At 45.7% G+C, this 13,511-nt stretch overlaps 1 protein-coding gene across 6 annotated transcripts in view; it reads right to left on the bottom strand.

The window, feature by feature from the left end:
* Positions 1–13,511, bottom strand: part of FAM81B (family with sequence similarity 81 member B) — a 122,182-nt gene that overhangs the window by 94,086 nt on the left and 14,585 nt on the right. For all 6 annotated transcript variants that reach the window (XM_070056479.1, XM_051854003.2, XM_017344607.3 and 3 more), the window contains exons 4-5: positions 5,364–5,607; positions 544–662 (exon numbers count right to left, since the gene is read on the bottom strand). In XM_070056479.1, coding sequence (XP_069912580.1) covers positions 544–662; positions 5,364–5,607 — 363 coding nt within the window. The remainder of the gene's footprint in view (positions 1–543; positions 663–5,363; positions 5,608–13,511) is intronic.

Here is a 13,511-nt window from a genome sequence, read left to right as displayed (position 1 = left end):
CTTTTGATTCAGGAAAACTCACCCAAAACATGTTCTTCAATACTTTATCCATGCGGTCGGTGGTAAATCCCTTTTGGTGGACTCTGACATGGAGCTTTTGTGTATTGTGTGGTCCTTATTAGAATCTGACATGACTGGGGACTTGTCTGTGGTGATGAGGGTGTGTCTCTGTAAGGATGTTGACTTTGGAGCAGGGAAGGGTTGTACAGAAAGGACTCTGGTCACTTCTCTGGGATCCTACTGGACATTGCATTGGCCTATAAATGGGCTCTTTTATGGAAACCTGGGGACTCAGAGGTGGCATGTAGCTCTGAAAGTTCTATGAGATGCTTCCTCAACTCTCCTCTCTACAGTTTAGCTCAACAGAAAGACAATTCATTGCTTCTACAATTTGAGGGTATCTCAGAACCCATGTACAGTATTTTCATAATATGCATTTTCCATGTACTTTTTGAAGACTCCCAGTAGAGAACTTAATTAGGAATGAGAATTCAGTGGCTGAGAACTGACTGCTCAGTGCTCATCGATGTTGCTTCTTCTCACCTGGCTACTCTTCCTCGAAGATCTCCAACTCCTTGTATGTGTTTCACACTTAGATCGTGTACTGCAAAACTGGCTCCTGTGGTCGCCTGATCTCGAATGCGTATTTGGTCTTCTAAAACCTGTAATGTTGAGTGAAAATCCCATTAATTTCCCATTGCATATGACAGGAGAGCGTCAGCTGAAGCAGAAGTCACAGAACTGATTGCGTGTCCTCGCTGGGCTGATGGTGGAAATGAGTAAGGGGGCCGACTCCAGGGGAAGAGACCTGCGCTGGGTCTGAAAGAGGCAGCAGGTGGGGGCAGTAATGGGCACTCGAAATGCAGATCTCCTGGGAAATCTCCCAACCTAAAAATATGGCTCCCTAATTCGGAGTTTCCACTAAATACTACGTGGGCCAAGAAGAATGTGGTGATAGTGCTGAGTGGTCATGGGCTGCCATTTGGTTACCACTGTGGAACAGTTTCTCATACAAAGCCTGCTGCCTCACTGACAGTAGTCAGTGTAGAAAAAGGGATTTTTCAGTATGGCATCAGGCAGGGTCCTCGGTGGATCGATTCAGAATCACCATGAAGCTAATATCAAGAAAAGCGAGCACGAATCAAACTGTTCCATACAGATGGCATGAAATCTGTATCTGAAATCTAAATCATTTGGGATTGCTTAGGAACATGAGAGACTGAGGGCTCCCGTGGGTTCAGGTTTTGTTTTGAGTATTGTTGCTTATGTTTTCAGGACCTTTTGGTGTTTTAGAAGAGTGGTTTTTAAATTTTAAAGGTATCAACTGAAAAAGTGAAAAATGGTATTTATGGTATAAAAACTGAAAACATTCTGCCTATTGAAAACATTATAGTTCATTTATATGCAAACAAATTCCAATGTAATATGATGACTTATAAAATGTGCATTTATTGAGAAAAGTGAGACCATGGAACTTTGGAAAGAAACAAAGTCGTGATGGGGGGAGACATTAAAGTGTGGTTATACTTGACAAAGGGCCTAAAGAATGTTTAAGTTACTTCTTCATGTTTTCCAAAGAAGGATTTTGTAGGATATGAGTTTTAGGAATGTCAGAGACCCTGTGCAGATCTTGCCCGTGTGTACACTGGCAGGTTGAGAAAATCAAGAGCAAATAAATCCTGATTGAAGAAAATGGCTGCAGTGCCTTTTTGTCAAAGCAGGTGTGTAGGTGCTTTGTTCTCCTTTTGGCTAAAGCATGGTGATGACAGGGAACTTATTCTACTAGGTCCTAAAACATTTCGTAATAGGAAAGCCAGAGATTTGACACCTTCAGGAAAAAAAAAAAGGTGATATCCACATTCTAGCAAATTAGCCAAGGTTAAAACAAGATATCTCAATGCTGGCATAGGCACAGTGAATAAGGCACTCTCATAATGCTAATCAAAGAGTAAATTTGTAAAAACTTTTTTTTTTAAAAAAGATTTATTTATTTATTTGAGTGGTAGACTTACAGAGAGAGGGAGAGACAAAGAGAAAGGTCTTCTATCTACGATTCAATCCCCAAATGGGTGCAACAGCTGGAGCTGGGCCAGTCCAAAGTCAGGAGCTTCTTCAGGGTCTCCCACATGGACACAGGGGCCCAGCACTTGGGCCATCATCCACTGCCTTCCCAGGCCACCAGCAGAGAGCTAGATTGGAAGAGGGGCAGCTGGGACACAAACTGGTGCCCATATGGGATGCTGGTGCTGCAGGCAGAGGCTTAGCCTACTGTATCACAGCATCGGCCCCTAAAAACTTTCTTAAAACCAACTTGGCAACATAAATTAAGAGTTTTCAGGGTTTAAAGCCTAGGAATTCTACTTCTAAGGATATGCACTGCAGGTACTGCAGCCACAACTCAAGCATGGACTTAGGTTTCTACACAGAGTGTTCAATAGTAAGAACTGTCAAGCAGATCATGGTATATGAAGCTTACAGAGTTTTTAATGATGCGAAAGACTTTATTTAAAATTATAAATTATGCTTACAAGCATAATCTCAGCCTAGACTATTTGCAAAGACTACAAGGAACTACATCCTTGTGTTTGGGGGTAGAATTATAAGAGATTGTTTTCCCAGGTTTTAAAATTTCAGCCTGAACTTTTGAAATAATTACAACAAACGACTAATGCTTTTATAAATTGAGGGAAGAAAACCTGCACAAGGCAGTGTTATACATAAATTTTTTTAGTTAAAAATTAATCTAATTTAAAAACAATTAGCTGCCTATTTAAAAAAAGAAATGACTTGATTTTAAAAGGGAAGGAGGGACTTAATTGCTATAATTATGGCAGATTAAAAACATTTTTAAAATTCATTTTAAGGACTTGGGTTGAGCTTCAGTTCACATTTGCATCTGTTTTGCTGACCAATTTGCAGGTGGATTGATCCAGTTAATGAATTTAGGTTCTCTTTAATTTTTGTTTTATTTGAGAGAGGGAAAGAGAGAAAGAAGGAGCCAGCCACTGGGTCACTCCCCACCATGTTCTCAACAGCTGGGGCTGGGTGAGCCAGGAGTGGGGGATGCAGCCCAGGTCTCCCACATGAGTGGCAGGTCCCCAACTGCTTGAGCCCCTACCTGCTTCCTCCCAGGGTGTGCCAGCCGCGAGCTAAACGTTACCACGTGCTTCAATACGGAAACAGGTGTCTCCAGCTGTAACTCCACTGCTATACCAAACACCTACCTAGTCCATTTCTCTAGCAAGTGCTTATCACTTTAGAGTCCTAGGTATTTACTGAATGTGGCCTGATGATTTCTCCTTCCTATTGTTTCAACTACAGGATCTATGCTTTTAAAATATTTTTAAATTCTGTTTCCCACACAACCGGAGCAGCTCTCCTCATTTTCCCTTCATATGCCAAAGCCTTCACAGGATTGCTAATATTCAGAGATTTTAGAGTTTTGGGAAAATGTTTTGACTTAGCCTTTTTTTTTTTTTTCAGAGCTGATCTCAGATAATCAATTATTAAAGGAAAAATAAATCTCTTAGCTAGATTCTCATGATGGAGAGACTTTTTCCCCCTTAAGGCCGAGTGTGTTGGAGTGTCTGCTAAGGGGATAATTAAAATGTGTTGAAATGCACATGTCTGAGTGGGCATCTGGATGGGTCTTGACATATTGGGTCAAGTAGGCGTCACTATCCAGAGAAAGATCTAGGATATCTTCAGGGACTTTGGTATTTCTAAGAATGTCATTCTCTTCTCAATTACTAAGGTGTTTGGACCCATAAATTGGAATCTGTAAGGAAAACTTGTTTATCTTGATTTATCCCAAGAATTTTTTTGACGGAAACTATTTTTCCTTTCATACTTTAAAACTATTTATTAATTTACTTATCTATTCAAGTCATATTTACACGATTCTAACCACATACCAGACATGGTTGTTGTCTGGTACAGGATTTAGCTGTGAACAGCACCCCAGCCCTTATGGAGATTATATTTTAGAAGGGGAAATAGACAAATCTGGACCATCGTGGCTTGTGATAAGTGCTGTAGATAAAAACAGTTTCAGGGAGATTGAAATTGTTGGGTGAGAAAGAGTGGTATTTTAGAGTGCCAGCAGGTATTGGAGCAGAAACTTGAAGGAAATGGAGACTATTTCACAGGTGTATTTAATGGAAAATGCTCTAGCCAGATGAATAACATGTGCAAAGGCCGTGGGGCCAGGGCATGTTTTAAGAGTGTCTGGGGAGCCTGCGCTGTGGTGCAGCGAGTTAATGCCCTGGCCTAAAGCATTAGCATCCCATGTGGGCATCGGTTCGAGACCTAGCTGCTCTGCTTCCAATCCAGCTCTCTGCTATGGCCTGGGAAAGCAGTAGAAGATGGCCCAAGTCCTTGGGTTCCTGCACCCACATGGGAGACCTGGAGGAAGCTCATGGCTTCAGATCAGCACAGTTCTGGTCATTGTGGCCAATTGGGGAGTGAATCAGCAGATGGAAGACCTCTCTCTCTCTCTCTCTGTCTCTCTGTGCCTCTTCTCTCTCTGTGTAACTCTTTCAAGTAAAATAAATAAATCTTTAAAAAAAAGAAAAAATGGCTGCGAGGTCAGTGTGGCTAAAGGGAAGTTGAGAGGGGTAGGGAGAGAGGGATAGAGAGATTGTTGGGGTCAGATTATCACAGGCCTAGGAACCAGCATTGTTGATGCATTATGAAAGCACCCAACTGAGACAATTAATAGAATCTTAGAGATCTAGGGGTCAGCGCTGTGGTGTAGTGGGTAAAGTTGCTGCCTGCAGTACTAGCATCCCACATGGGCACTGGTTCAAGTCCCGGCTGCTCCACTTCCAATCCAGCACTCAGCTGTGGCCTGGGAAAGCAGAAGAAGATGGCCCAAGTCCTTGGGCCCCTGCACCCACATGGGAGACCTGGAAGAATCTCCTGGCTCTTGGCTTCGAATTGGCCCAGCTCCAGCCATTGTGGCCATTTGGGGAGTGAACCAGCAGATGGAAGAACTCTCTCTCTTCTTCCTCTCTGTAACTCTGACTTTCAAATAATTAATAAAATAAAATATATATTTAAAAAAAGAATCTTAGAATTCTAGACTAAGGTGAGCAACTTAGCTTGATGTTTAAGGTCATGTTATTTAGTTGTCCTTGCTGTCACAAAATAGATGTACAATACGTGCTTTTTGAATATAATGTCTTCTACTTTGGGGCATAAATGGGCAGTCAGAAAATTGAAAAAACTGTCTCCATATGGGGCAGCTAAGTTGTAGTCAGCTGGGTGAAACAATGGCCACACGTTTCTCCAGCTGACAAGTGGCACTGGTGGTGGCCGATCTTTTTCAAGCCAGGAGGCCAACAGAGGGAGAGCAGAATTACCTCAATGTTTTGGCTGAGTTTTTTGACGATGCTGGTGATGGTCTGGATGTGGCTTTCCAGCAACTTCCTGGCAAGCGATTCCTCCTTTTGGAAGCCGTGGGTGCCCTGCAGACAGGCAGAGATGTCCTCTTTGATGCGGAAGGCTTGCTCGAGGAGGAAAGCGATGGTGCGCTCCTGGCTGCTCAACCTGTCTTCCAGCTGGCTGCTCTGGGCGCTTGCAATGATGGGAAGAAAAGCACGCCCCCTGGTCCGGAAGAAGAAACATCACGGTTGTTACAAGGAACCAGGAACCAGACTCGCAGCCGCATGTCTGCTTCATTTTGTCCCCCATGACAGGGTGGTGGGACCACACACACTTGCGTGCATAGAACCTTGGTTTAGGTCTCACTACGAAGCAGATCTAAGTTGTCCCGTGATCTAGTATAATGCCTTTTTTTCCTATTTTCCAAGCAAGAACTGATCAACAGTAGGACATTGGTTGACAGTAGGAATGGGTCAGAGTGAGATGTTGGTCAACAGTAGGAATGGGTCAACAGTAGGACATTGGTCAACAGTAGGAACTGGACAACAGTAGAAATGGGTTAACAGTGGGACATTGGTCAATAGTAGGAATTGGACAACAGTAGAAATGGGTCAACAGTGGGACATTGGTCAAACAGTAGGAATTGGACAACAGTAGGAATAGGTCAATGGTAGGACATTGGTCAACAGTAGAAATGGGTCAACAATGGGACATTGGTCGCAGTAGGAATTGGACAATGGTAGGAAATTCTTAAGCCCAGTTGAGGGTGGTTGGGAGGTGATGAGGGGTTCATGCAGGAATATGCTAGAAGCCTCCTGAGATATATGTCTTCATATCCTCCTTACCCCCAATATAAACAATTCTATTTTAATCTAGAAAAAAAAATCTAGGCTCTTATGTCTGTAAAAACACAAAAGTGACTGTATTAGAGAGTTTCCCATAGCACGTATTTTGGAATAACAGTTGATAAGATAGGCCATTATATTTGATGGTCAAGTACATTTGGAAAACGTGGAACATTCTGTTCTTTTCTCAGAGATTTTCATTGTATGTTATCATATAAATGTCTGCCAGTACTATTCTGATTGTATAGGTGGGAAAACAGTTCATGGAGTAGTTAAATACAGAGCATCCAAGGCACACGTGCTAATGCACTTGCTCCAGGTGCAGGTGACTTGCAAAGCTTTGCCGTGCTCTTATTTCTGACCTCATGCCAGGTCTGACTGTTGTACCTGCTGGTGTGACACTTGTTCACTAGATCTATGGATCAGAGAGTTTGAAATTTCATGGTTGTCCTTGACTTATGAGCCGGTGGAAGGGACTATGGGCTTGCTTTTTTGCATATGAAGAACAGTCCCAAGGTCACAGAGCTGCTGATTTGGCACAGGCAGGATGATACCCACGTGTCCTGCCACCTCCCTGTGATGCCTTGTGTGAGGTGCCTCTGAGTATAGCAGAATGTTGTGTGATGACGACCACTAGAAGGAGAAGTCAGTCTTAAGCAGAGGAGGAGATCTGGCCTTTGTTAAAGCCTTGGAATAAAATGAGGAATAAGACAGACAAAGCTACCACCCTCTAGGAAATAGCTATATCTATATTTGTATGTAGCTGTAGCATACATCTTAAAAAATGACTGTCAGGTTTGCTGGTTCGTAAAAAGCCAAAGCCAAAGAATTCACCCCATTCCTCTTGCAGGAGTAGCAGTAACTGTTTGCTGGGAGCTATTATTTGCTTGGAAGCGAGAATGCCCTGGGGACAGCAGATTTGAGGGGAGAACCTGAACATGAGCATCTTCTGCAGGGCTATATTTAGCTGTGTGCCACAGAAACCCAGAGATGGTGACTTAAACAGGGAGGTTTATTTGGTTATGGAACAACAGGGCTAGAGGTGGATGGTGGGGTGGTGGTGAGCGGTGGGTGGTGGGGAGGGGGACTTGCTGCTGACCAAAGAAAGTTGTGAGCTCTCAGGCTCCTTTGGACTTCCTGGCTCACTCTCAGAGTATGACCTTGAACCTGAATCTCAAGGTTATTGTTCCACTTTGAAGTATTGTGCCCAGATCCCAGGTGGAAAAGACCCGAGGACTCAGCGTACCACGTGTCTCCCGGCTGAGTTTGTCACCGCCCCTCCAGGGTTAACTTGAGAAACAGCTCTCCTGAAAGTCTCCCCCTGCCACTCTGTGAGGGGACCTCCGGCTGAGGTTTTGCATCTTCCATGAGCCTCTGGAAGATTCCTCTAGGCTGCATTTCAAAGTTTTTTTTGCACCAAAATGTTTATGTAGATTCCATTTTTCCATGAACTTTTGGAAGTCCCCTCATATTTCATTAGTAGAAACTGTGCCATATGGTCACCTCTTCTCACTTAAAAGTTTATAAACATTTTAAAAATCTGGGCATGTGGCAGCCTTAAGCCAAATAAGGTCTTTTATTTGCATAGAAGTAGAGGAAATGTGCAGGTACTGGATTGGCTAACAGTGCTGTTTGTGCTGTTTGTCATGTACTTTTTCTCTCTTATCTCCCATTTTATACTAAGCCTTTCTGTCAAAGGAATTTGAGAGACAAGCCATTGGTTTCTTTCCTGTTGCTCACTGGCTGTCTTCCTATAAATGGACAATCAAGTTTCCTTGGGCAAAGCAGAGCTTGGTTAGAAATTGGCCACAAATAGCATTATCGGTACTCTAGTGCTGGATGGGTGCTCCAGAATCAGTGTGTGTGTGTGTGGATGACAAGGGTCTACCTGCCCATCGGAGGTCAACCTAGAGAAGAGAAGAGGGGCTCATGCTCTGCAGGTGAAGACAGTACAGCAACACGTGACTTCTGTTTCCTTTTCTAAAAGGGTGCCTGGGGGCCAGCAGTGGGTTAGCTGCCGCTTGCAACACCAACACCCCATATGAGCACCAGTTCCTTAGTTCCAGCTGCTTGGTTTCTGACCCCCATCCCTGCAGATATGCCTGGAACAGCAGTAAGTACATGGTGGGCTGGGTCCTTGGGCCTCTGCTACCCATGTGGGAGACCCGGATGGAGTTCCAGGCTTCAGTCTGTCCCAGCCCTGGCTGTTGTGGCCATTTGGGGAGTGAACCAGCATATAGAAGACCTTTTTCTCTTGGTTCTCTCGTTCTCTCTCTCTCTTTCAAATAAATAAATCTTTAAAATACTGTCACAAAGAAATGTAATGCAAGCCTTATAATTTAGAAATGTCTAGTAGCCATGTTGTTTTTAAAAAGATAGAATTCATTTTTATAGTTATCCCTAAAATGTCACTGTAGCATGTACTCAACATGAAGTTTATTAAAGGGCTACGTTACAGGTTTCATACCAAATATTTGCCATCACCATGTATTTAACACTGGTAACACCCCTTAATTTGGGCCAGCCACATTTTGCATACTTAGTATCCATATGTGGCCGCTGCCTGTTGTCTCGGACAGCACGGTTGGAACACAAGAGTAGGCAGAAGACATCAGTGAGCAGTGAAAGGTGTTGCTACTCGCCCTTCACCATTCATGTCCTTGAATAATTACAGCTTGTGTGTGTGTGTGTGTGTGTGTGTGTGTGAGTGTGAACACATCACGTAAGCCCGGCCTCGTGGCTGGTATGTTAAATGAGGCACCTGTTAAATCTTCATAATGGTGTTCTGAGGGACCATTACTCTGCCCCATTCTAAAGATGATGAAATTGGAGGCCTAGAGTAATAGAGCAGATAGTCCAAGGTCAGCGCATGAACAAGGCTGGGGCCAGTGCTCACGCCTACACAGTCCGACTCCAGGGCTCTGTCGTGTCGCCCTCAGAGACTGCGTGTCCCTCGCAGTGTAGCAAGCCAAGTTTGCCTGGTGTCGGATCCACACACATTGAATACCTGATCAGTTAGTGTTTGGGGGAAGCCGACAGGACAGCCTGAAGACAAAGACGAACAGAGGAGTTCGACGAACAGAAAGCAAAGTAAATTAGGAAAAAGAAAAAGGTGAGGGCTACTTAGTGTCAGGGCAAAGAATGCGCAGATGCTGACGGCATGGGGAGTATTAGGGTGTAGCTCCCTGGCTTTCGGAGAAACTTCTAAAAGGAGGAAGGTACTCCTGTTGTGCTTTGGTTGTCTGTAGCTTACCTCTCCCCGCCGTGATGATCCGGTTCCCTCAGTGTGCAAGCTCTCCTCTTCCCTGTCTCTCTCCCCTCCTCTCTCTGATTCTGGGTGAAGGCAGCTGCCAGGCGGAGCAGCCCCATGCACACCAACCATGTGAGTGACACGTGGTGGGAGCCAGTCTGCCAGGATGGCTGTAGCGGCAGCCACCACCCTCAATGGAACCCCATGAGCCCCCCTGAGCTGAAAGCACCCCCCTGGGAAGCCACCTCCGGTTCCTGATCCACAGAAGCTGGGCTACCTGCTTGCTGTTTATCCCACTGGGTTTTGGGAGACTTTGCTACATGTCAGTCGATAAGGAACACAGTCATCCAAGTAGAAACGAGGGGCAGGTGTTTGGCGCAGCAGTGGGCAGGCCACTCCGGGCACCTGCAGCCCACATTGGAGTGCTAGGTTGGGGTCCCAACTCTGCTTCCTGCTACTGCTCAGCAGGTGGTGGCTTGAGCACTTGGGTCCTCTCCCGCAGGGCAGCAGCTGACGGCTCAGGAAGTTGAGTCCCTACTATCCCCATAGGAGACTTGGCCTGAGTTTTAATCTCTTGGCTTTGGCCTGGCCCAACCCTGGCATTTGGGGCATGAACCAGAACATGGGAGATTTCTCACTGTCTCTTTGTGTGTGTATTTTCATCTCAGTGTGTATCTATGTTTCTGTTTCTCTGTCACTCTCTGTCTCTCTGCCTTTCACAAAATAAGTAGTGCTAATTAAAGCATTAATTAAATTATAAATTTAAATAATGATTTTATTAAATGATTTAGTAATAAATTAAATACATAGAGGTAATTAAATAAATCAATAGTTTTTTTTCAATGAGCAGTGCTTGAGACCCAGATGTGGTTCTAGACACGTGGGGAGGACAGACATGATGCCAAGAATTGAGACGTTCTAGGGGCTTTTGGAATAGACAGGAAATGGGTCTGGGAGGAGAGTCCAAGGTTCTGATGTAGACTTACTGGATGCTGATGACTTTCGCTAAGACTGAACGTTTTTTTAAAAAATGAGTTTAGGGGAAAGAAAATGAATTTGAGATATTTATAGGCACCCATAGGCCCCTTAGACACTCTGCAACCTGGCTAGACATGGAGACCTGGATGTTACTAGAAAAAGAAATGGCAGGTGAAGTCTTGGGAGAAGTCTGGTGTGTGTGTGTGTGTGTGTTTGTATGTGTGGGCATGTGCAGTAGATGGGGGAACTTAGGAAACTTATAAAGAAAGGAGCAGTACCCCTCCCCACGTGGGTCCCTACCCCACTCTGGACATTGTAAGTATCTGTCGGGGCCCTCACTGTGAGAACTGCTAGGGAGTTCTTGGGGACTCCCATGCAGACTTGGCCCCATGGCAAATGCTGCCATCTCCATGTGCAGGGGGCCCAGAGTCTCTGCAGAGCCCTCGGCCAAGGCTGCCCCTGGCCCTCAGGACACCTCTGCTGGGCTCAGCCTCAGCCTCCTGGGAGGCAGCTTTCGGGGAGGGAGCGAGGTGAGGGTTCGTGTGACTGTGTCAGGGTAAAGTAAGCCTGCGCCAGAGGAACAGGTCAGCTCCTGTGAGACAAAGCCGGAAAGGAAATGAGTTACACAGTTCCTTAGGGTGACAGCTTCGTGGGCTGACTGTAGTTCGGACAGATGCACTGAATTGGCCTGACTTTGGGCTCTCCCGGCAAAAACCTTGGCGGACCTAGATGGAGAAAGTGAGACTGCTATGGAAACCAGGGCAGCAGGGCTGTGTTAAAGGGGTGATCATATGGGATGGCTTCCTGGGTGGTGTGACGTGCCACCAGCTCCCCACAACTCTTCACAGTGCTCCCAGCTGGCAGACCTCAGCTGCTGGTCTTCTCCGAGCCTTGGTGAGGCGTCACCTGACCAAGCCACGCCCACTTCCCCCGGGCATCGCTAGTGGGCGGGTGACACAGACTTGGCTTGCTTACTGGGAGGGCCTTCCTCACTGCAGCACCCTCTGTGGCTCAGCTGATGTCGCTGGTCCTGCATCACGGCTCCCCTGTTCCTCCCAGCTGTTTCCTTCCCTCCCCTCCTGCAGCTCCTGCTCCGGTTCACTCTCTGGTAGACTTCTGTTCCCTAGTCTCTGGCTCAGTGTGTGTTTCCAGGGCGACCCAACCTGGGCCAGGGGACCTGGCTGGCCTGGGGCATAGAGCCAATGTGACACCCGATGGGGTCTGCTCTTGCTTCCTCCAGTGCCTTGGGACCCGCTGCTGCTCCTTGGGTCCCGTTTCAGACCCTGGTCTAGGTGTTGTCTAGATCAGGCAGAGCAGGCAGCCTATGGAGTAAGGACTTGGAACAGGACTGAAAGCGACAAACTCGAGGGACAACTAACTTCCGCCCAGTTCCAGCTCTGAACACCCCAGGGTGGGAAAGCACCTGCCTCCTAACTTGCTCCTTCCTGCTATGAGAACTTATCTTCTGCAGGTTGAGGAGGAAGTTGGCTGTGGGTTTCAGGTACTGAGGGTCACCCCCACCCTCTCCTGAGCTCCCGGGAGCTGAGAGGCACATTTGTCTTTCAAAATCAACCAAGTGGCAAATAAACAATCCACAAATAAACAATCTTCTGACTGAAGAATAGTAAGATACAAAAAGAAACTTTCTAAAAGGCTAATAAGCCAATTAGAAGAAGATAAGGAAGAACACTGGCAAAAAAACAAACAAACAAAAAAACGGACGCATAAAAAGTAGCAAGTGCAAATGCTATAAAGAAAGAAAAGACGAGGTAAGAATATGATAGGGGAAAGAGCTGAAGGCTTAATGAGTGGTTTGGAAGACCAGATTCTGGAAACTCACTGGACAGAGGAAGAACAGTCACAGAACTTGGTGATATCAATGTCAGGATTTATAACTCGAGAATTCCCATGTCCAGTGTTCATGTTAACTGCCACGTTCTGCCATCATTGCAAGCAGATGCAGAGGGCAGAATCTCACTCCTGCTACTCATGCCGTGTGTCAGGCTGGCAGCAGAAATGACCCCTCCAAGCGTCCTCAGGCTCCATATCTACTGTGTGTTTAGTTCTGCTTTCCTTTCTTGGTCCTGGTCATCACCATCTCTTCTTTTGCCTCTTAATACAGACCACACCCTCCCTACAGCAGCTGGAGTTGATGGTTCCCAGGGTGTAAACAGTACCCTGGCTTGCTTAGAGCCCTGCTCTGGCCAGGTCAATCTCTGAGCTCTCTAACCTCCTCTCCTCCCACTCCACCCTCCTCCCACTCGGCTGCAACGACCCAAGCCTTCTTCCTCTCCCCCAAAAACACAGAGCTATGTCTGATCTTGAAGAGTTAAAATTGTATATGTGCGGATGTAAAAAGTTAAGCTTACAGGTTTAAACCTTCCTGGTGCAGCTGTGAAAATAAGACAGAGTGAAGTAGCACCTTGACAGTAGGGACTCCATTTTGGAGCACTTGAGACTCCATTCTGAGAAAGCACCCCCCCCCCCCCCCCCGTGAGACTCTGGTCTGAAACTATGGTTTCAAATAGTCAAACAATAGCAGTACACTATATCACCCTTGGCAGAGCACAAAAACCCCCTAGCATGATTGCTCAAGCTTACAAGCACAAAAAGTTGCCCCTGGGTTACCTGGGTTCATAATGAAGATGTGATTTGTCTGTGCCTTACATCAATGTCAAGTCCTAATTGCTAATTGTAAGATTGTAACTGGTATTGTCAAGATTATGATAAATATTAATTTCACTTAGGTTTTAGGTTATGTTGACCCCAGTAACCATATACTCTCTTTTGATTTTATGTACTCTCTTTTGATCTTAGCAACTGTGTATAGCAACCGTGCATAGCAACCGTGTATTCCCCCCCTTCCCGGTTTTGCGGTTTTTGCCTTTATAAAACCTAACCTTTGGTTATTTGGGGCTGCTCTGCTCTTTTATGATCAGACAGCCCCAGCATGCTGGATAATCAATAAAGCTTCCCCTTGCTGTTTGCATAAGAGACGTGTCTCTTGGTGACGTTTTTCGGGTGGCTGACTCTAACAATCTCAGAGCCCTGGC

Source organism: Oryctolagus cuniculus, chromosome 14 (genome assembly GCF_964237555.1).
Source record: "Oryctolagus cuniculus chromosome 14, mOryCun1.1, whole genome shotgun sequence".
Classification (NCBI taxonomy): Eukaryota; Metazoa; Chordata; class Mammalia; order Lagomorpha; family Leporidae; genus Oryctolagus; species Oryctolagus cuniculus.
The sequence above is the reverse complement of the archived record's forward strand: the minus strand, read 5'-3'. Positions and strand labels throughout refer to the sequence as shown.